This window comes from Pundamilia nyererei, unplaced genomic scaffold (assembly GCF_000239375.1).
Source record: "Pundamilia nyererei isolate P.nyererei 1_Seehausen unplaced genomic scaffold, PunNye1.0 scaffold00008, whole genome shotgun sequence".
Taxonomy (NCBI): domain Eukaryota; kingdom Metazoa; phylum Chordata; class Actinopteri; order Cichliformes; family Cichlidae; genus Pundamilia; species Pundamilia nyererei.
In genome coordinates this window covers 2,857,000-2,884,306 of record NW_005187409.1, presented here as the reverse complement: position 1 = coordinate 2,884,306, position 27,307 = coordinate 2,857,000, and the positions used below count along the sequence as shown (strand labels likewise).

Below are 27,307 nucleotides of genomic sequence, written 5' to 3'. Positions count from 1 at the left end.
CTCCCACACGTATACACAAAGCTGATTTGAGAGTGTTCGCCTACTTGTGTCTTCTAAGTCTGACATTATTTGGCCATGAAAGCATGGCGAACAGAGGCATGCAGAGAAAAGATCGAGAACAATGGATGTCTCATATTCCATTTATACGGCGTTACAGTATTAAGGCAACAACCTATAATGATGCCATCAGTTAGCTCAGTGCAAATTAGGCTAATTTACTGCACTTAAGCAGAAATATATTCATTACAAATGAATAGATCTTTTTCTGTTGATCTGGGAAAGTTAACGTCTTCTGATTTACTCTAAGGAAAACGAATTTAGAAGAAACTGATAAGATAAAGATCATCTGGGCTCCTTGTCAGTGTAACGCTACTGTGTTTGTGCAGCAGAGCAGCACCAACTCCATTGTTTACAGTCCTCTCAGTGGCACTTGTAGAAGAGTGTCATGACAGCTAAGCAGATGGTATTCCAGATGTCAAGCAGTGCCAACTAGTTCCTCACATACAGCATTGTTAACTGTGAAACTCTGTATACACGTATGTAATGTGTTTATATTATATAGAACAACAGCAACTGGTCATATATTCACCTTCAAACATGTCAAGATTATTGCTGGCACCCGAGTAAGAGCAACGCTGTCTGCGCTGGTTTGAATGAGCAGTTCTCATATTATGACTAAACCATGCTTGATGTGTGAAGGGGGAGGTGCGCACACAAGTGTGCGCTTGTAATGTAATCCAGTTTAATTGTATTTATAAATTTTCTAGTCTAACTGACCAAGTACAGCAGACTATGAATCATGCATAACTATATGTTAATAAAACACTTTATTCTATACATGTAAAGCTCTTTATCTACTTCACTTCTACTGCCGATGCATGCTTTTGGACCGTGCCTGGAGCACCCAGAGGCACAGAGAGGACATGCAACACAGAAAGGCCCCAGCTGGGGCTCGAATCGTCTCAAGCAGAATTTATGGTCTTGCAAAGGTGGCGTGTATGCAGTCTGCTCCACTCCAGGTGCTGCCCCTTTGCCTGCAGTGAGCTCTGTTCTCAGATGGAGGCAGTGTACAAAGTATGTGCTACAACCGGTCTGAGGGTACTTGTATGTTTGAAATGAGCTCTGCGCTACATCTGACTGACCAACATTCAAGGAGCTGAAGTAAAACAGGTAGTTAAAACCAATGAAGAGTGTCCAAATCAACCATCGCCTGTGCTTATCATACTTTATTTCCTGGATCTTTGAAGTTTTTTTAATTTCGTCATTCTCCCATTCTAGATCAACTCCACTATTGTTCCCTTCTCTATTACGCCCACTTGTCAGCCAATCAATATTCGCCAGTTGCTTACATCATCTGGTTCCAGAGACATGCAGTGAGGATTCTTGGAGGACTGCATGGAAGCGTGTCTCTTTGTATCGTTGGGATACAAATTGTGACATCACTCCAGTCACTCTCCAGTGTAGTAAAAGCTATAAACTACAGCACAGCCTGTTAAAAATGTGGATTTTTGGTTTGTTTTTTTAAACTGAACTGGCTTCAGCCTCACTTCATAAGCGCTAAGTGATGCTGACAAACACAAACAAAAGCCAATCAAGAGAGTAGCAAAGCAGCTTCATTGTTATACCGTACCGTCCAGCTTGAAAGCAAAGCCAGCAATTTCATGTCATTATCAAGTGACTAAGCTGATCCTGGAGTAAAAGGAAGACCAAGTAGTCTCTTTCCATTAGTGCAAATGACACGTGCCTTTTCAAATAATGAATGCTGCTAACACAGAGAGCTCTCACTGTATGAGATATTTCACCGCTTTCATCTTTATCTTTAGCAACATCCATAAACCGTCTCTATCAATAATAAACATCTCACATCTGAACTCGTTACCCTTCAGGCTCAACTCTACAGAAACGAGTGGTAGCTCTGTAAAAGTCAGCAGTCAGTGAATATCATTTATTACAATTTTAGAAACAGATCTCGTTTGATAATTAAAATCAAATCATTTTTGTCAGATATCTGCAAGCACACAGGTGTATGGATGAGAAACACCACGCCACTGGCTCGCTGACCCAAATTTACCCACACTGCCATAGCAACAGCGCCACGGCTAAGAATGTAACATAAATAGAGAAAATTAGAATAAGCGGGCCTTTTGGGAAGAAAAGAAAAATGTCCCGCCACCCCCTCAAAAACTACGATCGCGCAAGTGTCGAGCAGGAGATCTCCTCTGGTCGACATCCATCAGTCTGGATCAACGGGAGCTCAAGTCTCCTTCCACCTTTGCCAAATCTCAAACAGCAGAATCTGCTGATCACTCTGTAATCGCCCAAATAAAGTAGTGACTGAAAGGTTTTAACTTCATTTGTATTCTGTTAAATTTCGAACAGAGAAGCAGAAAAACGAAGGAGACATATAAAACTAGCTAAAAACATGTCGAGGACAAGAAGTACAGAAGAAGCTGCAGTTCTGTGGAAATCAGATAACACCCTTTAGGATTCAAGGTCTTACTCTGTAGCCATTACCTGGCCGTGTACCCTGTCTGACCAGTGTTTAGATCCAAACTCAGATGACCTGCCTTGCAATTACACCTGAACTTGTACCGCTATCTGATATTCCCGTGTTACTGTTGTTCCTACAACATCATGATTAATGTTGCTCGAGGACTACAAATATAAATTCCCCATTACACTGCCGTGACGTCATTAGTTTAAGTTAGGCTTCCAGGAAGCAGACAAAAAGAATAAAAAAAACAATTCACATAATGTGGGCGGGGTGTGTCACAAAGCTGTCAACTAGGATTTGTTGACACATTTGTCTTCAGGGGTTTCTGCAGATTTTTATAGTTAGTGAAAACATAAGCCAAACAACTTTTACTGAAACTTTCAGCACTGTTCTGGTGCCTAAAAGTAACCAAACTACAACAGAGAGATTAAATAAATAAATAAATATAATAACTCATAAAAAATTCAAACAGCACATAAACCCAGGTATCCCAAGTGAGATGGATCCACTGATCCGCCCCAGTCTCCTCTTTACACGTACAATGTTGCATTTTACACTTTGAAGCGGCTGTGATGACGATCCTGGAACAACATTAATTACATGGTTGTAGGAACAATAAACTGGGACGTCAGATGCACCTGCAGGTCACTATGAGGCGGTCTAAACTTCCTTTTGTATCACATAAACGCTCCATGAAATCGCATCAGTACTCCTTGTCATGATATCCATCAAGCTCCCCCCGTGCAGGCTGACAAGTAGGCTGAAGGCTGAACACCTGCACCATCTGCACAAACTGGGCCCAGCTGCTATCTGGAGCTGATCAGCCCAACTGTGCACATCTTTACAACAACAAAAAACTAAACATTGATTGTACTCATGACCTGGTATATTCCTGTGTAGCTGTGGTAGTGCTCTGAGATTGTAATAATTATATACACAGACTTATGAATTTCTCTAAAGGCTGCATGTGTGATGAGTCATTTTTATTTACAGCGGAAATGCTGTCAAAAATATATGCTGTATATTTGAAAAGTGTCACTGCTTAGCAGGGCTGCGACCTGACTGGAGAACCGAGGAGGTACAGTGATACCTTGAGGCCGCTCGATAGCAGCTTGACCAGACGATCCTGTGGGAGAATGCTGAAGGTTTCCTGAGCCAGCATTAAAGTGAGAAGAACAGGAGACAAGACTCAAGAGGGCAAAGCACCATTTTAGCACGCTCGTGAAATCATCTCATGCACAAATAAAGGTACAGAAGGGTGAAGAAGAGGGAACTTTTACAAAATCATCAAGATGGCATACATCCACGATTTAAGATAAAACACAAAAAGAGAAGACGATAACGAGGACACATGGCGTATATCGTTGTGGATGAACCTCCACTATTTATATGACTGTGGTGACACCTGCTGATCCAAATGAGCCATGACATGTGCAAAGTTTGGATGCAAGTGGATTCTGTAAGTATTCGGATCCCCTTCCTTTTTTGCAAGAAATTGTCATGTAGATTTAATCTTCCACTAGAGTTGCATGGAATTGCATTTAAAAGGACTCCATCAGCATGAAGGAAAAGATTTTCTGGTCTGATGAGACAAAACCTGAACTCTCTGGGCGGAAATGCAAACTGATTGTTGGGTTCGTGGTCACCTCAAATAATGAGGCTCTTCTTGTTGTGTTACACAGAAGAAACCCCTGTTTTCAATCAATGCCTTGGAACAATTTTATCACAATGGTCTATAGAGAGTTAAATCGACCTCATGTCTTATCTTTTTTTCCCCTCATCTTAGCAAACAGTTTGGATTTCAGGATCCAGTAAAAACAGGTGTGCCTTTCTAATCCATGCTACAGATGGACTTCAAATCAAGTTCTAGACGCAGGCCACATGTAAATGTGTTTGGGTGCTGTCAAAAGCATGTAAACACAACACAGTTTTGGCTGCCCCACTTCAGAAGGTGGGAAAAAAGTCCTCACTGTGCAGTTTCACAAATTTTAGATTTTGTAGATATTTTTGAATTTGGTGAATTGCTATTAACAAAAAAACATGGCCAGCATTTCACAATCAACAAACTCAACCTAAAGTTAACTCCAGTTTATATTTTGCCCTTGGTCGTGCATGCTCTGTGGTGGCTCTAAGCCCCACCAGCGGTCCCTGCCCCACAGTTTGTGGGCCACAAACTTTGGCCAGTGAGAACCTGTTGGACACTTCATGTGTAAATAAATGTAAATGTCCTTTTTTAAATTAATGTAAATAAAAAAGGTAAGACCACAGTCTCTGACATCACGTGCCAAAAACTCTGCGCATCAATGAAACAAAGGAAGGCATTTCCCAAAGGTCACTTTCAGACCACAAACTATGTTTGCATGTGGACGAAGGCCAAAACACATGAAAACGAACCACTTTAAAAAACACAGAAAAAGACACACCTCAAGAATAATTAAAGCAAATAAGACGCACAGAATCTGGGAACCCATCAGCTAATGTCTGGGGTCAATGTTTCAGGCTTCCGGATTAGCCAGCTGATCTCGAGATAACAGATATCCAGGCCACGACTTCCCATTACATGTGCTGACTGTGTCAGATTATGAATGGAGATGAATTTTAAAAAGCAAATATAAGGCTAAATCATCATGAGGCACACAGAGTGCTCCTCTGAATCCTGAACCAATCTACTCACCACACGGAGTGGTGACTGAACAAAAACCCTCTAATAACAACTGGACACCAGAAAGCTTTGGGTACCAAAATTCTTCACATTCTACGTATTCACATGTGGATGTGTGGTAATAGTAATTACCGGCTACAGTATGACTGCCACAGTAATCATGAGATAACTAATATAAATGACAGATCTCAGCTTTTGAGATTACTGTTTTACAAAGACCAATCTAGAAATAATGCTAATTGTATCCACTTTAAATTAAAATGTATGCAAAAACAGAAAGGGGGTAAATACTTTTTGAATCCACTTTTGTCTAATTGGAAACACTGCACTGAAAAACTGCTTTTCAATTACTGCTGTCTACCGACAAACATTAGCATTATTGGTGATTGTTTTATACGCCAAAGAAAACAGCTAATAAAATATGACAGGTTTTCAAATTTAAGACATGCCTTCATGCAGCTTATTCATTTACATGCTTGGAACATTTGTAACAATTCTAGATTATCGAATGTTTAATGATTTTATAAAGTTAATGTCTTAGAGATATATACCCGCCCTGTATTTATGGTTTGTTTGTGTAACTTTATACTACAAGTGGCCAGAGTCACACTACCACAACCAATTTCACAACTTTTGCCATTTCAAGCGTGCATGTGGTCTGATGATTACCTGGAGGTCCAACTGGTCCCGGTCCAGGCCCAGGTCCTGGTACAGGCATGGGTCCAGGGACAACTCCCATGTTAGGGGGCTGCATCATCTGGGGCGCTCCATTGACATGCATTCCAGGCTGAGGACATAACAAAATAAAAATGATTAAGAAATGAATGGAAATAATATCTCCTGAAACTGTATCTATAAAGAAGAGAACATATGGTGCTTTATCCCCTCATTGAGGACAAAAACATGTTAAGTGACATTTATGTTACATTTCTGTCTGCATGTTTGCTCCATTTCTCAGTCGTTTGAGATCAGATGAATGGAACTCCTGCCAGCTCTGGACAAACCTTGTAGCAAAACATCCAATCTACAAGCAGTAGCATTGCCATCAGGCACTGCTTACAGCAGGGGTGTCAAACTCATTTTAGTTAATGGGCCATGTTCACACTGTTTGACAACAAATGGGCCGGACCTCCTCTCCTACAGCACAAAGTATAGTCACATTTATTGATGTTGGTGTTTTCAGAGTTAGACTGCTGCTATTAAAATTTACAGCTCACAGTGGATCTACAAAGGAACAACAACTTTACATGTACCTTTCTATAATTCCACCCTGACCACACCGACACAGGTATTTTATAAAAACGTAGCTTTTTCTATGCGCTTTGGGCGTTTCCCCACACAGAGCCATTTTAGGTCACAGAAAAATTAATAAATCTCAAACAAATCTCAGTTTCTGCGTAAACAAGGAAACCAAAAATCTTCTCTCGCACTGTCAAAGGTGTGTGCCTTTATCTCCTTTTTGGTATCATGGTCTACCCTGTGTTATTGTTGCCCCAAGGCATCTGATTGGCCAACATTTCTACATGGTTGAGGGTTATATCGCCGTCTGCTGCTTGACAGTAATGGACACTGGTTTTGTTTTGTTTTTTTCAATACAGCGCTTGTGTGGATGTGACTTTCTTTTTAAACCAAAGCAGAAAATTCTTGTTCTAAAATGTATTAATGGACTAACCCACAAACTGCCATGCCACATGGTGGTGCAGACGTTGCCACGGTTGCCTCACAACAATAAGATTCTTGGTTCAAACCTTCAAGTCATCTGGGGCCTTTCTGTGTGGAGTTTCTGTGTTCTCCCTGCACGGTTTCTCTTGTTTCCTCCCATATCCCCTCATATAACCTCCTGCGTCCTTTTCCTAATCACCTTTCTCTAACCTCGGTGAAAACGCTACGAGGTGTGAAGGGGAAGTTATAAGGACTTAGAAATAGAGAAGCGTGGTGCTCAGAGAATCCAAATGCACATACATTAGGCTCTTTAACAATGTGATGGTGCAGTGTTGAAACTACAATGTCCAAAAGATGTATTAAAAATGCACATTTTACTTCACCCCAGAGTGTTCTTATATTGTTGAACAAGAACCACTGGGAAAAAACATCATATGGTGCTGGAACTTTAAAGCCTATAAAATGAAAAGCATCTTATTTTCCCTACTGGAGACTGATCCAACTCATCCCCTCCTCCTTGTTTAGGATTTCTATGAAATTCCCTGTATCCAGCACTTATCCAAGGTGGCTCTAAGTGAAAATTCATTGATGATAATCCTGGCAAAACAACAAATGCACTGAGATCAATTAATGCAGCGTATGATCAGGATTTAGAGAACGTATAAATCTGCACTTCTCATGCAAACCAACTCCTATTCACAGACAACCAGTGGGTTTAACAGAAAAATTAAAAACATATCATCAGGTTATGGAAATGGAAAATGCACTTACAAATAACATTTGCATGATCAGGCCTACTTTATCAGTTATGTTGATCGTTTTTCAGGAACGCTCAGATGGTCCTTCGCTATGACTTATGAGATAAAATTGATCTACTTTCCTTTCATAAAGGTTGCTTCAGCGTATGATCTACTAAAGGGGGTAATAAAAGAAGCACTGAAGCCGTTCCTTATCATTTTGAGAATTCGGATCGCCACGGACTACGTTCCTCAGTTTGGAAACTTCATAAGCAAAATGAATTGTATCTTAGGTTAACTGATGATTCTAAACTGGCTGTAGGTGTTAGTGTGAGCGTGAATTATGGTCTTTCTGTGTTAGCCCGGTGATAGACTTGGTGCGTGTCCGGGATGTACCCGGCCTATCACCCACTCTCAGCTGGGACAGAGTTAAACACCTCAAGCAAACTACTTGTTGAGATCTAGAAATATTTTAAACTTTTCACCCCGCACATTTTAACACTTCCTGAAGCCAGACCAGGACTTTTGGTGGGCCAGACTTTGTGATCCTTTCACCAGTATTTATTCACTCCATGGTAAATTAAGTGGTTCATATACAATGCTTTTCTAGGCAAAGCACTTTATACAACATGCCTTATTTGCCCATTCATACAAGCACTTTTTCTACACCTAATTGCTTTCTATCTAACATTCACACATTCATACATCAATGAATGCATCAGAGACCAGCTTGTGGCTCAGTATCTTGCCAGAGGATACTAGCCATGCAGGCTGGAGACTGGAGAAGCCAGACTGAACTTCTAACCTTTTGATTAGTAGATGACCTGCTCTACCTCCTGGGCTACAGCCATCCCAGCAACCCTTGCATGCGTGCACATTTTTCAGGACACACAATGGGAACATTTTGTTGAAGAGAATACACAGTAATATGACAAAAGATATGTTCTGCTTACCACAGGTTGAGACACTGGCTGAGACACGGGCATGGTCGGCTGTGTAGGTGGAGAAGTGACTGTCGGTGCTCCTCCGCCCTGTCCACTGGGAATCAGAGGCTGGACTGTTGTTTGACGATGGAGCATTTTCTATACAAGGAGTGAGGGGAACATAAAAAAAACTACTGCTTGCTTTGGCTTTAAAATGCAGGACAGAATAAACATTTACTGAGTCGAGAACAACTGTCTTCTGACTGTGACTCATCTCTTCATTCTCACCAAGGCTATCTCAGGATCAACAATCCGCATGACCACTTGGGCCTGCAGCAGAGCGTAGGCCAGCTGAGGGTTCTGCAGCAGCATGTTCCGTGCCTCCTGAGGACTGTTCTGCACACACAGCTGGAGGGAGAGAGAGAAAAACATTTTTTTGAAACCAAAGGGATCTGATTTTAGAAACTACTAGAAAAATCTCTGACTACATCCTAAAAGACTTAAAAAACAAACAAACAAAGAAAAAACACTCTAGTTTTTAATCCCACCACCACTTTTTACTACCCACTCATGACTCAGACATAACTCCCTAACAAACAGGCATTAGACCACAATCTGCAGAAATACCACTACTATTAAATCTGGAGCCACTGACTCCAATCAGCATCTGGAGCGTTCCTACTGACACAAGCTTTTGGTGAAACAAATGACTTTCCGAGTAAAGCAAAAGACGTCTGCAGTGTGGCGTTTCTTTGGGCTTAATGAAGCAGACTACCAGCTGTACAAAGACGAGGCTTCACTGGCAGAGCTGAGAGTGGCAGGCTGCACAGCACAGCCTCTGTTAATGAAAGGGAAGGTGGAGCATCTGCATACAGTTAAGCTGGAGGTGATTCAGACTGTGTGAAACATTTGTCACCATCCTTACTACTGACAATAAAAAATAAAAAATAAAAGAGTAAGGAGCTTCATACATACAGTTTTAGATGATGTCATTTGGGAAAACAATTTTTTTACTTTAATTAAAAGACTCACTGTTGTTTCATGCATTTATTAAACGCTCAAACGCGAGAGGTTTTATTAAATTTGGCTGTGTACAGGAGACCATAACGTTTTACATAGAGCTGAACATAAAGTCATCAAATTAATTCTTAAATGCACCACAGCTTACCCATTTGGCAGATGATTCTACTATTGATAAGTTCACCTCTCACCGAGAGTACAGTAAAGAAACCTCAATCTCCTCTCTGGAGATGGTTATAAGTGTATATGGGGGGACGGACGGGGGGGACACCCTACCTTCATTTGTTTCATGAGTTCAAACATCTGCTCAGGTGGCAGACTGGCTACTGCTCTGCTGATGGACTCTGGGGCCTCCTCTGGCTGGATGCTGTCGCCATAAGGAGACTCAATAATGGGGGCTCCTGTTCCCAAACCTGTGCAAGACAAAAATAGCTTGGGTATTGAAACAGATTATGATCAGAAGCTTACCTAAACAAACTCGAGAGGAAATTAAAAACTTACTTTTCAGCTCTTCCTTGTTCTTCTCACTGGCTGCGTTGTCAACACGGAGAGCCCGACCACTAAACTCTCTCCCATTCAGGTTTCGCATGGCACTGAGGGCAGTCTCCTGGTCTTGGTATTCACAGAAGCCATATCCCTTTGGCTTTCCTGTCTCCCTGTCATACACTAACCTGAGTACAAGAAAAGGGAACAATCCACATTTAAGACTGTCTAAAAGGACTTATTAAAACCCTATAAAACATCTTAGTTCAGAGAGGACCAGGTCTAGCGCGTTCCTTCACTCACCTGAAACTGACAACAAGTCCGACTTCAGAGAAGATGTCTTTCAGCTGTTCTTCTGTGGCTTCATACGGAATATTTCCCACTAAAACAATTAATACATACAATATTTAGTGTTAGTATGACAATAAACAGAAGAAGGATTTGTAATTCGAGGCTCCTTTGCTTGCCATTTCTTTTTAACTTTCCCTCGCGCGGTGTTCAGCTAACAGCAACACTAGCCTGACATCCATGTTAGCAAGTTTTGATTCACAACCCGCTTCCTTACATTCTTCCTGAGCACCCAGAGGATAAACGTACCCAAACACAGCGACCTAAAAGCAACATACTTACCGAACACCGATCGTAGTGACCGGTCAACGGCTGGGTCTCTATTCGCGGCTGCAGCTGCGGCCGCAGCAGCGGCGTTGGCAACAGATACGTTCGCCATTTTGGGGACAGAATTTAATGTTACACCGGAAACTAGAAGGAGACAACATCCGTTCATAAAAAAAAAAAGAAAGAAAAAAAAAAGGGAGGGGATGGGTGGGGGAAAGACCAAATTAAAATCCCAGCAGCGCAACCATTCCTAACGTATTGAAAAAGGTTTTTATTTATAAGTATTAGCACTTGTTTGTAGGCAAAGAAGGAGGAGGTTTGGTGAGTGATTCTTTAATTAAAAACTGCTTACTTTATAACGGTTGAGGGTTATTATAGGACTCTTGATAGTAAACTGGCAACACCTGGCTAACTGAATAGCGAGGCTTTATTGTCAGCGATTATTAATTATTATTTGTTCAACTATTTTATTTTGTTTTATTTCCATTTTATTTTATGTAGTAAAACTGTCGTAACGTATAATTTCTGGTGCACCTGGATAATCACACACCTGTTGCCATTATTAATTGTTATTATTAATTAATGGGTTACAGTAAGAGAATGCAAAAGCAGCCTTAGATACTTTAAACTGTTGAATATTATTTTTATCCTGTTATTTCATTAATTAAAAAGTATAATTAAAATTGTAATAAGTGCAACAACCCAGAGAAAAACAAAACTCCCAGCGTGGGAGACAAGCCATTGTTGTTGGGGGGAGGGGTAAACTACCCAAACCTACCTGCCTCTGTGTGAAAAAGGTACTGCACTTCCTGTGAAATCATGAATGAACTGTAAATAGCCACAATTTTTTTAAACCCGAGTTCAATTACACTAGTTCACACACAGTCCTTATCACTCCCAGACCTGTTGAATGAAGAAGTCACTTATATAGAAGCTGTCTGATAAAGCGAAAGAAGCTAAAGGATCTCAAAAAGCAACACATCATGCCACAATCTAAAGAAACTCAAGAACTGAGGGGAAACAAAGTCATTGGCATCTATTACAAAGATGTTGCAAACTAGTTTCTAGGGATTCAGGATCCAGCAAACTACAGTGAGAGCCATTACCCACAAATGGAGACAACTTGGAACAGTTGTGAACCTTAACCAGAGCAACCTACCAAATTTACTCCAAGAGCACATTGTCGACTCATCCCAGAGACCACAAAAGAACCCAGAAAAACATGTAAAGAATTGCAGGCATCACTTGCCTCAGTTAAGGTCGGTGTTCATGATTCAACAATAGGAAAGACCATTAATGACCAAAAAGAACACAAAGGCTTCCAAAAGACAACAAAAGTTGAACTTTTTTGGTGCTGTTAGTGTGATGGTCTGGAGCCACTTTGCTGCTTCAGGATGCTGTAATTGATGGAGCCATGAATTCATCTCTGTAACAGAAAATGCCCTGCAGTCAGTTTGTGCCTTGAACCTCAAGCACACCTCCACGTCTGAGTGGCTCAAAAAAAAAGAAGCTAAATTAAGGTTTTGAAGTCACCTCATCAAGGTCTGGCTATCCAATCACATTGAGATGCTTTGACATGACTGTAAACAGCCCAGTAATGCTCAAAACTCCAGTGTCACTGAATTTAATTCTGCAAATAAGATAGGGCCAAAATTCCTCCACAGCGATGTAAAAGACTCATTGCCAGTTATAGTAAATGCTTGATTGCAGTTGTTGCTGTCAAGTGGTTTAACAAGCACGTAGGGCCACTTAGGTTTGGATAGCTTTTTTTTTAAATACATGAAATCCTCATTAAATGTCTGTATTTACTCAGGTTATCTTTGTCTAATTTTAAAATTTGTTTGATGATACACCTGTAAGTGTGGGAAATATGGAAAAACTTTCATAGATGCTCTTCTGCATACCTGGATTGTAATGAGTTGTTATTTGAGTTGCTGTTGCCTTCCTATCAGCCTAATGCAGCCGGGTCACTCTCCTGTGACGTCTGGCATCAACATCACTTAGAGAACTGCCACTCACTGGGTATTTCCTCTCTATTGGATCATTCTCTGTAAACTCTGGAGATATATTCTGTGGAAAAATCCCAGTGGATTAGCAGTTTCTGAAGGAAAAGCCTGTCTGGCACCAACAACCAGAGTGTCAGAGTTACAGTCAGAGTCACTTAAAGCACTTTACTTCCCCATTCTGATACTTTGTTTGAACTTCGGCAGGTTGTTTTGATTTGCAATGAGTCGGTGTCATATGATTTGCCAGTTAAATATTTGTGTTAACGAACAGCTGAAACGTTGTACCTAATGATGTGAGTGGAAGTCTAATGAAGTCTAGAAGTTTCTTTTCATATGGGCTGTCATTTAATGTCAAACCATGGTCTCACAGTTCTACTTAAATTACTATTTTTGATATTGTTCTTCCGCATCGTCCTACTTCTTCCTCCTTTACGTCACATTGCTTTCACCAGTTATTGGTATCAACCTTCAGCTCTCGCTTGCTTTCTGAGTCCTCTAAACTGTCTTGTTGCAGTTTAATTACCTCAGAAAAATTTTGCGTTGTGTTTGATAAATGACGTCTGTGCTGTATTGATATCTACTTCTGCCTCGTGTTATTAGAAGTTATGCATTGCATGCGAATCACTGTGGAAAAATGTGTTTAGGGAGTGATCGCATGTTTATCATTTTGAAATACAGTTAAATAGGATCTGGAAATTGTGTCTAAGTAGGTGAAACTTGTTTTGCCAAAAGGATGATTGATTCAGTTTAGGACACTGAAAATATGGTCTTGAGAAATGGGAGTTAATGGGAGTTTTTGTAGGTATGTGTTTGCAGAATCACAATACTAATTACTAAATTTAAAGATAACAATAAGATAAAATATACTATATTTATCTCAGGTGTGGGAAATTCTTTTGTTACACCACTTCAATAATAAAAACAGCAACAATGATAATAGCATTAAAAATTATAATAATTAAGCATTTCAGAATCAACAAAGCAAAAGTAAAATTCTAAAATTCAGTAAATAAAGTTTTGTTACCACATAGGATTTAAATAAAATGTCTAAATGAGCATACAGCACATTCAGATGATTTTCTGCTTTACACGTGTTGTACTGTAGTTATTGCCTGAGGTATGAAGGGTTTTCTGTTTCTGTCCTCGTGGCAGCAGAGCTGAATTGGTCTGGTAGAGAAGGTTCTCCAGTAAGTCTTGTAGAGGGTGGTTAGAATTATCCCAGATAGAAAGCAGTTTGTTAAGTGACCTCCTGTCCACCGCAGTTTTAGAAGTGTCCACCTTCCAGCCAGTGCCTGCTCACCCTCTTCTTGTATACAGCCTCTTCTAGTTCAGCCTGTTGTTGATGTGTTACTTGTTGTCGTCCACCACACCAACATCTTACCCCAGGATAGACACAGGCCATGTAGTCTTCCTCTTCCTTCTGAAGTTGATCCCCACCTTTCTGCTGTTATTTACATTTAGAAACATGATTCTTGTTAGACCACGGCACAAAACCATCCACTAGTGGTGTGTAGCTTCCTCTTGCCCATCACTTATTCATCCAGACACTGCAGAATCATATTTCTGTAGGGCCTGTTGGGGCCTTAAAAAGAAAATTTACAGGTAGCCTTTCAAACCAGTATTTTTCACCATTATAGTGTAAATAATCTCACACCAACAAGAAACTTACACACTCAACTCGGTCATGTCACGGCCAACAAGTTGACACATTAGGCCAGAATAGGTCAGAAAGACAGACGTATAGAAGACCTACCTATTTTCAAAGAGTAACAGGACAACCTGTTAGTCTTTAGACAGGTTGTCCTGTTACCCTTGCTTCATATATGCTTTTTTGCGATTCAGAGAATATCGCTATGTATTTTTAAGTGGAGTCCAGCCTGAACTTTGTAAATTTGCAAAGTTTTAGAAGTATAGAGTAAGTGTACATTAGTTTCATTTTAATAATTTATCAGCATAGTAACCTACTTACTGCAGAGGCTTCCACTCAGTTTCGAAGCAGAAAATTATTCCTGGTTCCACTGGGGCTCGAACCCAGGACCTTCTGCGTGTAAAGCAGACGTGATAACCGCTACACTATGGAACCAGCTGATTGTCCTTTCCGAAGTGTAGCATAATAAAGAATACGCGATACATCTAACGTGGCTAATAATTGCTTGTTTTTCCAATATGATGAAGGAAAGCCGCTTCGAGAGTCCGCTGGTATTCGCTGCTCTTTCAAGCGGTTCCCTGCGCTTCGCTGCTTTTTAGACAAAGTGACGATGAGTGTCAGTCTCTCCCAGTAAGTCATCTCGCTCGGATACTAACCTAACTAGGTCCTAATCTAACCTAGCTGCTGCTGTTTTTAGTTCCAGCGCCAGTGGAGCCCCCCTTTTCTTTTTGCTTGTTTGACCGATCACACGTTATGGTAGCTAGCACCGAGCTGCTACTTGTGAGCTGGAAATAATCGAGCGGGGCGAGTCGCCTCCATTTGTCCGTGTGTCCAGCCTTCCGACTGCATGAACTAACAACATACCAAGTCAGGATTAGCGTTTCTAGCTTAGGAAGCACTCTTGGTTTATCCGGCTAGCATGGCTCAAGTGTGTTTGTTGCTCAAACATGTGATTCCAGTCCTGAAAACCTCTTTTGCCACATAGCTGAACACTGTAACTGTACTTCAGTGTATTGTGAAAAGAGGAAGCAGGCACGATGTTAGATCAAAGACTGATAGCCAGACACACTGAAAGTTATTATTTACCTTGGCCATGTGTTAAAAACACACATTTAATGCTGTAATATTTACACTACTTAGCAGGTTTAATCATTACACATGGCTGTATGTGACATTTAGACAAGCAGAATAATGAGGCAGAGAGCAGCAACAAGCAGGGTATTTAAACATGTCCAGCAGAAGCAGTCTAGCTTTCTTAACGCTGTCCTGCTTATCTGTATCTGTTGTATCTATTGTGCATTATTCATCTCAAGAGCTCCAGAGGTGCCCATCAGAGGGTTCAAATATAAATTCCTAAGCGCTCTCATCCTCTTGCTAAATTGTGATAAGTGTGTTTGCTGCTGATTGGTGAGGCTCCTCAATCAGGCTTCTGTTCAAATGGCCGATCCCTCCTGTTTTTTTATGCTCCTGTGGGGTCTGAAATATGTATTCATATTTATGTTCTTTGCAATGACTTGATCTTCAATCATGCACACTATAAGTTATTTGTTCCAGAGGTTTTCCTTTTGCTGGCCTCTTGAAATCGCCTCAGCATCTCATTCTTCCATTTTTAGCTGTTTTGACTCCAGCTTTCTTCGGTGCCAATGAGGGAAGGGGAGTCAGGCTGGCTGAACAACGTGGGGATGACAGCTGCGTCTGTTTATCATGTGGGGTACAATAGCACACCTTGAGAGCCAGCCAGAACTTGTATTCTCACTGATCCAACACAGCAGGCCAGAATTAATCATATAGATTCATATGTGGGCAGGATCAAAATGCAAGACATGCTAGATCTGTGCCACAGACTTCATTTGACCAAATGGTATCTGTGTATGATGCTAGACAGGCCATACAGTATCACAAAGTAAACTTGGAAGTTAAAAGTTAAATTGCTAAGGAGATATTTTAAATTATTTTGTTAAAAACACTGAAAAGCTTAAATTGCTTACATTTTCTGCTCAGTTCCCTGAATCCCAGTGTATTATCTTTGATAGAAACTTAAAGTATGACACAAAACTCAAATAAGATAGCAGAATTACCTTTCATAAAAGAACTTTTTAATAAAAATTGTTTTTTTCCTGTTTAAACTCTCTTGTAAAGTAAATAGAGTTATTCATCTAAACACCTTGTAGCCTAGACTATTTAACAGTTTTTAAATAGTCATTTTCAAACAATTTCAGTCTTATAAATATTAATTTTCTACACAATTTCCTACCTGACCTCTTTACAATGAGCAGGGTTTTTTTAAAGTGTGTATGTAAGATTTTAAAAAAAATTCTTTATCCCCCAAATGAGAAATCACTGTGTTAAAGCAGCTAAAACATGAAAAGCAACTTAGCTCAGTAACATGTGTACAGTATCACAAAACAAAATAGCTTGAAAAGTTTTAAATAGAAAAAACAATAAGTTAAGAGCTCAATAAATGTAAATATAATATAATAAGTGCCTTAAATCTGTTGACTTTTTGTACGTGTCCTTGTGGCAGCAGAGTGCAACAGAGAAAGTGTTCAGCTGCGTGTCCAACAAGTGCTGCAGAAGGTGGTGAGGATCCATTAACTATCCATAGCCATTCACTACATCTTCACTCATTTGGATGACCTCCTCATCAGCTGATGGAGGAATCCAGAAAGTGTGTTGACTCTAACTGGGGCAATAGCGATGCTAAAATTCATCAGTAAGTTAAATGGATGCATTAAAACAGCTTTACTCAGTGTTTAGACCCCACAAACATTCTTTCACAGTACCGTGCTTCGGAATGATTTAATTTACTGAATTAATCCAAATTTTTACCTTCATAATCTGCATACTTTCTGAGTCAAAGACCCTAGAAGTACACCAGAGGCTCCAAATTCATGACTGTTAAAAAATGCTGTGAGTTGTTATAGCTATTTATCCCACATTATATGATGCACTTTTCAAAGTTTTCTCAAGTGATAGAACATCCAGGGCACCATTGCTGGGCTCTGTTACTCTGGACCATGAACATTCAATTGATGCAGTTTTGTTATTGAAGCTATAATGTATCTAGTGGAATCGATGCTCATAGTTATTCATAGGACGAAATTGTTGTCAAAGAGATTTGGTTTCAGTTTTTAACCTAGGTCAAATGTGTTAGTCATCCCTGAAAATTTTATGTGGATATGTCCTCTACTTAAGCAGTTACAGATGTTTAAAATGCTGGGCAAAAGGTCAGCTAAGCCATTTCCTATGTACTCTGTATATAGGAATTGGCTTATCTCACCTATGTACAATTTTGAAATTAAGTCTTATATTAATTTCCATTTATAGATCAGATTGAATTATCTTAGAGCTATGTTCATTTTAAAGGACATTTTGTGTTTCTGGTGTCAAACAGAGATACTGAAAGCATTGTTTTCTTTGTAGCACATTTGTAAAGATTATTTAAAATTGCTTCTTTTTTGGCTTGAATTTTAACTTCACCAGCTGTCAATCACCTTAATAGTGCGTGGAATGAAACAGGATCAAGGTTTGGGACCAAGTTTTTTGTCAAATGAGGACATATCTGCATGTACTTACATGTCCACTGTTGATGCTAGGCAGTTCCAAATGCCATTTCTTGGACTTGTAATAAACTGCAACTTTAAAAAAAAAAATTTGGATTATTGCCGAGAGTTGCACCAGCAAAATTTTCTAAAAATAAATAAATTAAGATACACAGAAGTTAAAAGTAAGGTCTGTGTTGTAATTTTAGATTTATATTTACAAGTAATGTGATCACAGTGAGAGAAGGTTTAAATCATCAGTACTCTCTGCCAAGGAAACTCCTGTTAGGGACGCTCCTTTCAGGATACAAATGTTCAAATTTTGGGCAGGGAAGACAAACGGCAGGAGTGAGAGGTAAAGGGGGCTATCTGCATACGTCTGAAACTGACCGATGCCACAAACTATCAGCCCTTTTATAATGCAGTCTCACGATCCCTTCTGAGGCAATTCAACCCCCATTCACATCTTGACCCATGTGACCTTAATGACTCACACAATGGCAGGTTGTGGCACTGTCTCACAGAGAAGTCACACCTTGGCTCATGTCACCCTAAAGACTCACTGGATGACTGGGTGGGTCAGTATCACCTCCAAGGTGACAACTTCAGTTAAGGTTAAATACCTGGGACTCATATCACCTTTTAGAACTAAAGAAGCCTTTCAGATCAGAATGTCTTCATGAACGTTATAAAAAGAAGGCCAGTAGCTTTTTTCTCAAGCACTTAGGACAAGGATGACTGGCTGGACCTTATCCTATCTGACTTTGGGCTAGATCAGAGACAGGTAAAAACACTTTCACAGTGAGTGGAAACCAGAATACCCAGGGGAAACCCACATTGCCACGGGAAAAGCATGCAAACTTCACACACAAAGGCCGCAGCCGACCATAAGGTTCAAACCAGGGGCCTTAGTACAAAGCGAGAGAGCAATCTGAGTCCTGAAATAAACAAAAGATTGGAATATGTTTGCCAGTGAGCAGATATGGATCAAAACAGTGCTCGATTTGAAATGCTTTAAAATTGGCTTAGTGTTAATGTTAAATGAAAAAAAAAAAAAATTTTGTTTGTTTACAAGAAATCTCCACAGGGCGTCTTGTACGTAGCTTACATTTATCAGCATATTGCTCCGTAGTGTCACTTGTGGTCAAATATTCCAAAGCATTTTGGATATATTTGTATTGAAGACAGCATGGCAATGAAACTATTCTCTCTCCCCCCCTTACAGCAACAAGGTCCTAGGCTTGAATCTGGCAGCTATATAGAGCCTTCCTTTCTGGGGAGAGTATCTTCTGTCTGTGTGGGTTCTGTTATGGACTCCGGCTTCCTCACAAAGTCCACATACTTGGTGATTATTGTAGGTCGGAATGTGAGCATGAATGATTATCTGTCTCTATGTTAGCCCTATGATAGACTGGGGATGTGACCTTGGTATACCTCACCTCTCTCCCAGTGACAGCTGGTATAGGCTACAGCTTCCCAGTGACCCTGAATTGGATAAATAGTTAGGATGCATGGATGTGTGGATGAAGCTCTTCCTTTATGATGATGTGTTCTAACAACAAATGCACTTGTGATAAACAGAGAGAATGTGGACACATAGAGGTGAAACTGAAACTGATAATTATTTGATGCAGTGCACTTGTGTGATTTATAGCGAAGCGTGTAGTGCTACGCTGCAGACCGGTCTGTTAACAGAGTGACAGCTGTCTTGTATAAAAGGTTTGTGATGCTTTGAGTCAATCATAACTGATTAGAAAAATGTAAGCTTCAAGTGGGTGAAAGAATTTACTCCTAATCTTCTTCTACACAATAATGTGTACCCGCCATCAAGAGTAGACGGCCTGATTTGGTGCAGACCAATGCAGATGTTGTACCATCTTGAAAATCAGTCACTGGAACTAAATTGCTGTTTCAGTTGGACTTTAATCTCTGCAGCGTGTTCCCAGTTTTACAAGCAATGTCATTTGCTGTTAGATGCCTGTGGCCATTTTGATGGTCATCTTCTCGGACTTACGCATGATTCCAGTGACTGTAGACCGGGAGCCCTGGAGAGTGTGACCTGCAGAGCCGTCTATGTCTCAGTCGAAGGTTTGTGCCATATCTATAAGCGACATCTACGGTTTTCTCATTCTGAATCATCTTCCTTTTATGTTCTTGTCTATTTGTCTTTTCTCCTCATGAAACACCTTAAATTGATCACATGCCACATGAACATCTGGCTGGTTGTCAGAATTGCTCAAAAACATTTCATTTAGCCCTAGTGTTGTGGGTTGCGGATGTTGTGCTAGTGTTTCTTGTTGAGTTTTAGGTCCCCCATCCCAAAATGATGCATATTAATATAAAATGTGTTTTTAAAAAATCAGCTGCAGTGTCCCACTTACTCTGGATAATTCTTAGATGTCACTGTCAGCAGTTTCCATAGACTCTGTCCATCAGTGTGAAGTTGTGTATTTTCAGTGACAACTGCTCACAGCAAGGTCTTTAGATCATCCAGACTGTCCATTATCAGTCAGATATCTCAAAATCTGGGCAGATAAAATCTAAACTGTGAAATCCTAAAGCTTTCATGTGCAGTAAGCATGTATGTCATTTTGTATTTGGGCTTACAATTTAACCGATATGATGGTGTCTAAAAAATAACCAGCTCAGGTTAGCCTGCAGTCAGTCCCCTAAATAGATAATTGTGTGAACATGCATTCAGTGGAAGCAGTGGCCATTACTGGCACAGACAGCTGTCCTACTGTGCAGTGTGTGTAGCAGTTGTCTGATGAGGCTTTTATAGCATCTCTGACAGTTTTGCTCGGTCAGATCCTTTATGAAAGATCTCAGGTACTGCTCCCCAGTTCCTCTCTTCAAGAAAAAGAAGTATGTCTCCTCCCTAAATCTGCAGACAAGCCTCATTTGGCAAATAGACCACGGGCCCTATATCATAAACTTCCACTAACACACATTCAATCCATCCATTTTCGCTTGTGTTTGCTTTTAGCGCTTTACCTACTGGTTAAGTTTTGATCCGTTGAAGGTTTGTATCCTGGAAAATGTGGTACTTTAACAGCAGTGATGATTTGTTCACTGACTTAAGCTACTTTTACAGCCTCTAATAAGTTGCCTGGATGTCCCGACCTTTCTGGCCCTTTGAGAGGTCCAGGCATAGCAATGCAGCAAAATGCTTTAAATGAATTTAACTAAAATGAATTTGTTAACTGAAATAAAATAGACATTGTGTTATGTGAATCTCAATCACTTGCTTTTTAAACTTTATTTTTCTAACATCTATATTTGTGCTGTTGTAATATTTATTCTGTCTTGTCTGTCATGTTGCCAAGAGAACAAGCTATTTCTGTTTTTAATTAGCCTCTGTGAGCTTCTTTCAAGACTTTTAAAGTGATTCATTAGTAACTCAACAATATATTTATCCACAGGTTTGGTTTGTAAAGCAAAACCTTTGGCCGTCATATCTACAGATGATGTCAGACTCTTTATTAGCCTGTGTGGGTGACATTTAGGACACAGGCCCTCCATCTTGCTTGTGCATATTTTGGTTCTTTTTTTTTTTAGTTTTGTTACTTCATCTGTTCACAATCCAGAGACAGTGAACTGGCAGAGAGAGGGAGGTGTGGCATGCAACAAATGCCACCCAGCGTGGAGTTAAACAGTTACAGTTAGAATAATATGGTATGCCCTTAACCTTTTTAGTATTATGCTGTATCAGTTTGCAGATTCATCATAACACTCACTGCCCTCAAGTGCTGTTGTTTAGAGACTGCATCTGAACTACGATATTTCATTCACACAGGAAATATATATAGGCTGTCTAACTCATGTCCAAAGCTTCCTGCCTTAGCAGATTCATATTAACACCCGCTCTAGAAAAGGTATTACTCAATACCTTTATTTTACAGCACCACACAGAATGGTAAAGCTACAGCCTGAGCAGTATAGGATGTTTTAAATGATGGACAGACCATGAAACCGTGACACGACATAAACAGTATTCAGTATTTAGCATCTGAAATTGCAGTTGCGGTATATCTGCTGTGAGCTAATATCAGCAAATATAAAGCCCACCAGTAAAGGTAGTTTCTAACCATTTTGTCTCCACTGCTAAACATGTAAAAACTTATTGGGTAAACTGTGCAGCAGTGGCATAGAAAATGTGTGTCACAGTCCTGTGACATTTGTATTTACACTTCATGTAAGTGGCTACGTTTTAACAAACAATGAATGAACCTTTACAGTGAAAACTGGTCACTTTGATTTTTGGCTTTTTACTTCTTTTTGCACATCTGCAGTGAGCTGGATGGCCTCGTAGGAGACTGCAGCGTGCCGTGATTAATTGGGCTGCACGGGTCTGACGCTAAACCATCATTAGAATGTTAAAGTAATGCGTGGGCAGCTTAATTGGACTTGAAGACACGCTTAATCAAAATTTAGATCACACCTTTTTCTTTTCTTTTTTTTAAGTGACCTCTAAGCAGAACATCTAAATCTGCTGTGAGAAGCTGCTTTATAAGGACTGTATGTCTGACTCGCCGAGGATCGTTCATTTAAAGATTCAAGCCCACCGAGCACCCAGCGTGTTTGTTATTCACCTGTAGGGCTTTACCCGGCGCTAGGACCCAGGGTGCGCGATTTTCATCTCCAGCTGCTGCAGACCGAAAACTGGCAATAAGGGAAGATCGCGAGGACAAGCCAAAATTACATACTGTATTCATTCTACTTCAAAATCACATCCCCGGACCCGCAGCGAAGCCACCGCGGAGACAACAATAGCTTGTTGCGCTGTGTGTGAAGGCTTTGTGGCTGTAGACGGCTCGGAGCGCAAGGTAAGACGGTGCAATACCATGCGATTACTAATAACAAAGGCGTTACGGGCGAGCAGGGGGCATTAAAGGGGGCATTGCACAATGCTATTGAGGGCGAGCAAAACTCTGCCAAACTTTGACCTGGATATCTGCATTTTCTAGTTGTCGCTGTCTTGCGGGAGCCGCTACCGGAGCCTGTAGTTGCGGAGATGTTTCGCTGTTATCCCACGGCATTATGTAGGATCGTGTCACATGTAGCCTATGGACAAGCCAACTTGTGTGTCGAGATGACATCTGAGTGTGCAGTCCAAGCGTGCCGGCAGTGGATGCAGTCGGTTACCCAAACGCGGACACGGTAACTGAAGGCAAAGAGATATGTTTTAATTTCAGGCAGATTTAAAAGGCGATGTGGACGGCGCATCGGGCCATCCATTAACCTGGAAAATAAGAACATCACCCCTGACTGTTTCTGTGATCGGCTGCCTTCCTCCTTTCGTTCGCTGTGGAATAATTCATTACTTAGACCAAGATGGAAGAATAATGCGCTTGATTTTCACTCAAGCGCGTTATTCCTCCCAGCCTCGACATTCAACACTGACCAGGTGAACCACCAACTCAGACGGGACATCCTCGTCGCTGCTGGAGAGCATGGCGGCCTAAATAGGTAGGGTCGATAATCTCCAATATGACTCACAGATAGATGACTGTGAATGCCCACTTTGAAGACGGTGTATTCTTTCATAAAAAGAGATCGGGCCTTCGATATAAACAACGTGCCTTCATCTATATCGCAGTTGTCATAGTGCATGTGCGGACTGCTACATCCCTGCTCGACTGATTTACAAATGCACGTATAACAAGTTTTTTTTTTGAAGCCCTCAGATGTCCGATGTGCAGCCCGTGAACCAAACTCGTCTATAATTGGTGAAGCGCCGAGCGGCCGGCCACTACCGGGATAGCTCTTGCGCGGTCGTTGAGGTCTCCGGGTTACCCCGACTCAGACACAATGCGATGTGTCAGCAGGCGACTTTGTGATACTCGTGCTTTATGCTCGGTCCTCTTCGGCGTTCTTCCTCCGTTTTTCCTTCTTTCTTTTTTACTGATCGGCGTTTTTTTTGTTTCCCAATTTCACGTTTGGCCATCTGTCAACGATTTGGCTGCCTGCACGCAGCCATTACTGAGCGAATGGCGAAGGGCATGTTAGAGGCTCTCACACACCGATCCACTCCGCGATAGGAGAGCAGCAGCGAAGTAGTTTCTGCTCGCGGTGCTCTCGGCGGATGGACGCGATCGTTTGTCCTGCACCGCCGTGCTGGTCAGGATCCGACACAGATCGTGCATGGTAGTAAACAAACTCTTTTTCAGTGGCGCGACGATGTCAGGGTCCCCCCGTGTGTATGCGTGCACGGTTATTTCCTCACCATCGCAAGTATTGAGAAAAGTAGGAAATTTGTTGGCCTAAAGGAGCGGATACCCTTGTAAACAGCAGGCCTGCGCTGCTTTCAGGATTCAGGTAAGACAAGTGGCCTAATTACAGCAGGGTAACCTGTACCGCTTAACTACTGAGCCAAAATGTGATTATGGAGTGAGAGGGCTAAATATCCTGTGGTTGTTTATCTTTTGAGGGGAGAGAATCGGGCAGGACCAAGTGTAAACCTCCTGCTCCACAGGCTGGGTTGAAACTTTAAGGGTTTTTTTGTTTGTTTGTTTGTTTGTTTGCCTTTGTTTGAATGGAAGCTGCAGATGTGTTGTCATTCACTTCATAACTGCACACATGAGCTGGTGGTCGACAGATATCCAGCTCCCTGCAGTCAGAGAAGGAGGAGGCTGCTCATGTTTCAGTGTGAACTTGTTCCAATTCACAACAGGCTACAAATGGTTGTAAACGAATGGGGATTTTGTTCTATTACAAATGAGGCACACGACCTTCTAGAGAAGGTTGTAGATGATATTACCTTTGCAATAACGTGTCTTGTTTTGTATCCTGACCCTCTTCGGTTGTGTTAAACACAGTGTGGCTTCTATATTAAGCATGTTTGGATTGTTGTCAGTAGGTTGTAGGCTCTTGTCCTTGTGCATTGGGTCAGCTGTCTGGATTTTTATACAGAGAAGAAATCTGGGGGCTAACATTAACATTCAAAACCCAAGCCTCATCCATATTGTAGTTATGCCTTGAACTTGTCTTAAAACCACTTCTCTCTATCCAGTTAAAACCTGAGCTGACCTGATAGTAACAGGAAATGTGATTTTGACACACAGCACTGCAAGAGGTGAATGACAGGGAACTGAAGAGGCACCGCTGAGGGAATGGCACTCTGTTTGTTCATATATTCATTATAAATGTTTATTAGCGGCCGTGTTTATAGAATTGCTTCACAGCATGAGGCCTGGACTGGCTCATTCCAAGTGTCACATAAAATATTAATAATAATAAAAATCACATGCTTCAGTTGGGATGTTTTCAGCATAATACATGTGGTGACTGTGCATAGCAAAAAGGAAGTAAATTTGCAAAGAAGAATGATGAGTTGTGTTCTTGGTGTTTTCTATGAAAGAGAGCAAGCATCTGCGAGCAAATTGTTGATGTGAATAATCCTAACTCAGCACTTTAATAACATCACTTTTGGTTTGTAAAGCAATGTGAAAATAGTTATGCAGATAGTTTAAAATCAGTTCGATTAAACACGATGAAAACACAGGTGTAAAATTTCCAAAAGAGCTTGCAAGAAAAAGTTGGGTTTGAGCTGAGCTGACAGAGGTCAGTGCTGGAAGCTTAATCTCATTCACTGGTAAGGTTGGATGCATGGTATCGTCACAAATAACGAAAAAAATGTATGTGAGGATCATAGGTTTCATGCGTATCTATTTCAAAAGAATCCAGTAAAAAAAAAAGGAAAAAAGTAAAGCTTTCCCCTCCACATCTTCTCCCAGCTATAGTCCGCCAGTCTGCAGCCTACAGCATGTAACTGGAGAGCCTCCAACACCCCGGAGTCTTTCTTCCTCGCGTTAATTCCCCTGCAACGGACCCAAACCTCTCCCACTCTTTTTTTAATTCATATTGTGGCCGTTTAGAAACCATCACCCACAGCTGACTGTTAATTGACCCGGCTGACACCCAGGCGCGCACGGACATCCAGCGATACTCGGGGCTAAATTTGTTGTTGTTGTGGGTTTGAATAAAATGTTTTTGTTTTTTAAACGAGGTTTATTACTTCGTTACCCCGATAAGCCTTTTCAGTTTAGCGCACCGTTACACTCTTTTGGTCGCGATCCCCCCCATTCCCCTTGAGCGGCTGGAGCTCGCGTTGCATGCCGGTACCTGCAGTCCTCACCGCTCCCTGCCTCTCCAGCGTTTAATCCTGGGCGTGGATAGCCGAGCACTACATCTCCCATGCTGTCACCGTGCACCCTTCTGCTCCCCCCCACCCCCTCTCTCGCTCTCTCTCACACCAGACTGGAGACTGGAGATACGGAACGGACCGTCTTGGCGACCCCCCCTCTCCTACCCTCCCCTCCTCCCTCCCCCTGCCCCTCGGACTTTTAGGACCGAAAACCGTCGAGATCAGTGAGCAGCCGCGGACTGTAGAGGCGAAAGGCTGGACACGGCCGTATCACAGTCGTGCCTGCACGGTGGTTCACATGCCATCTGGACGAGCAGGTTCGTAACTGTTTGTGTCATTAGAAATCTTTTTATCCCTACAGCTGATTGTCTTGGGGACTATTCAGTATTTTGCGTAGAAAGAGAGAGCCCGAAAGGGGCCGGAGAGGAGAGCAGAGGACAGGCTCGGTGGGTCGGGGGCTCTGATGAATGCCTTTCCACGCCGAAGTGGCTCAGTCGGTCCGCCAAAGGGCCGATAAGAGGGACGGGAGCACTTCGCATTAGGTCGGGGATAAATAACAGTAGCTTGCCTCAACATGCAAACCGCCGGGAGAGCTGCGAGGGCTTCGCGGAGAATCCGCTGCGCAGGGAAGCTGGAAACCTAACGTTGCTGGAGGTGGTGGTGGTAGTGGTGGTCAGCGGAGTTAAATATATTGTTTGCCCCCTTTTCATGGCCACTCCAGCCGCACAATAAGTTGTGCCACCCACCCCTATGGTCGTTCTCCTGCTGGTTACTTTTCTTCCCCCCCCCCACACACACTTATCTGCCAGTAAGTCTGCGCCTCCAGTTTTCTGTGCTATCAGCGGCAGAAACGGATTATTTGTTTGTAAAAACGTCTACCGGCAGGGTTACTTTGTAGGCTGATGAAACGGGCCAGGAGTTTAGTTTGTTTGGCTCTCCCGTTGTTGTCCCCGCGTCTTCGCATTGATGTTCACTTACCTTATCAGGGGGAGATGTGCCACATTGTGTGCTCCTACGTCGTAGCCCAGGCAGCCACTAGACAGGAGCGGAATCTCTCGTGTCACTTTGCTATATTTTCCTCAAACATCTGTCTTTCATCTCTGGACCTTTCCATCCCATCCTCTCCGGGTTATTTAGACGAGGTTCAGAGACGCAGACAGCCTGTCTGCTCAGTTTGCGCCCGTGTTTGTGTGCGGATGGACCGATCACCTGAGAGCCAGTTGCCATTCTCTCATTATGGTGACTGCTCGCCATCTCCAGCGAGAGAGAGAGGAGGGAGCGACCCGGAGCTCTCCAGAGTTTTTTCTTGCTGATAATTAAAGCAGAGGTAAACGTGTTGTTTTCGGGGTGCCCTAACGCTTCAGTGGGC

At 41.7% G+C, this 27,307-nt stretch overlaps 2 protein-coding genes and 1 non-coding gene across 9 annotated transcripts in view; 1 reads left to right on the top strand and 2 right to left on the bottom strand.

The window, feature by feature from the left end:
* Positions 1-10,758, bottom strand: part of cstf2 (cleavage stimulation factor, 3' pre-RNA, subunit 2) — a 13,790-nt gene extending 3,032 nt beyond the window's left edge. Inside the window, exons 1-9 of one of the 3 annotated variants that reach the window (XM_005722934.2) lie at positions 10,612-10,758; positions 10,285-10,363; positions 10,000-10,169; positions 9,775-9,911; positions 8,767-8,886; positions 8,509-8,637; positions 5,826-5,943; positions 3,584-3,644; positions 3,374-3,380 (exon numbers count right to left, since the gene is read on the bottom strand). In XM_005722934.2, the coding sequence (XP_005722991.2) occupies positions 3,374-3,380; positions 3,584-3,644; positions 5,826-5,943; positions 8,509-8,637; positions 8,767-8,886; positions 9,775-9,911; positions 10,000-10,169; positions 10,285-10,363; positions 10,612-10,708 (918 nt within the window). In that variant the 5' untranslated portion in view covers positions 10,709-10,758. Of the gene's footprint in view, positions 1-3,373; positions 3,381-3,583; positions 3,645-5,824; positions 5,944-8,508; positions 8,638-8,766; positions 8,887-9,774; positions 9,912-9,999; positions 10,170-10,284; positions 10,364-10,611 lie in introns of all 3 variants that reach the window. The other 2 variants (XM_013908103.1, XM_005722936.2) reach the window with 2 other exon arrangements.
* A 3,854-nt stretch (positions 10,759-14,612) lies between these two features.
* On the bottom strand, positions 14,613-14,685 carry trnav-uac (transfer RNA valine (anticodon UAC)). The gene has a single exon. It is a non-coding gene; the product is annotated as a tRNA-Val (tRNA).
* Positions 14,686-14,758: 73 nt separating this feature from the next.
* Positions 14,759-27,307, top strand: part of bcorl1 (BCL6 corepressor-like 1) — a 30,365-nt gene continuing 17,816 nt past the window's right edge. Inside the window, exon 1 of one of the 5 annotated variants that reach the window (XM_005722932.1) lies at positions 14,759-14,880. The gene's annotated coding sequence lies outside the window, so the exon portion shown is untranslated. Of the gene's footprint in view, positions 14,881-19,847; positions 19,881-22,463; positions 22,619-23,608; positions 24,111-26,014; positions 26,256-27,307 lie in introns of those variants that run through there. The other 4 variants (XM_005722933.1, XM_005722931.1, XM_005722930.1 and 1 more) reach the window with 4 other exon arrangements.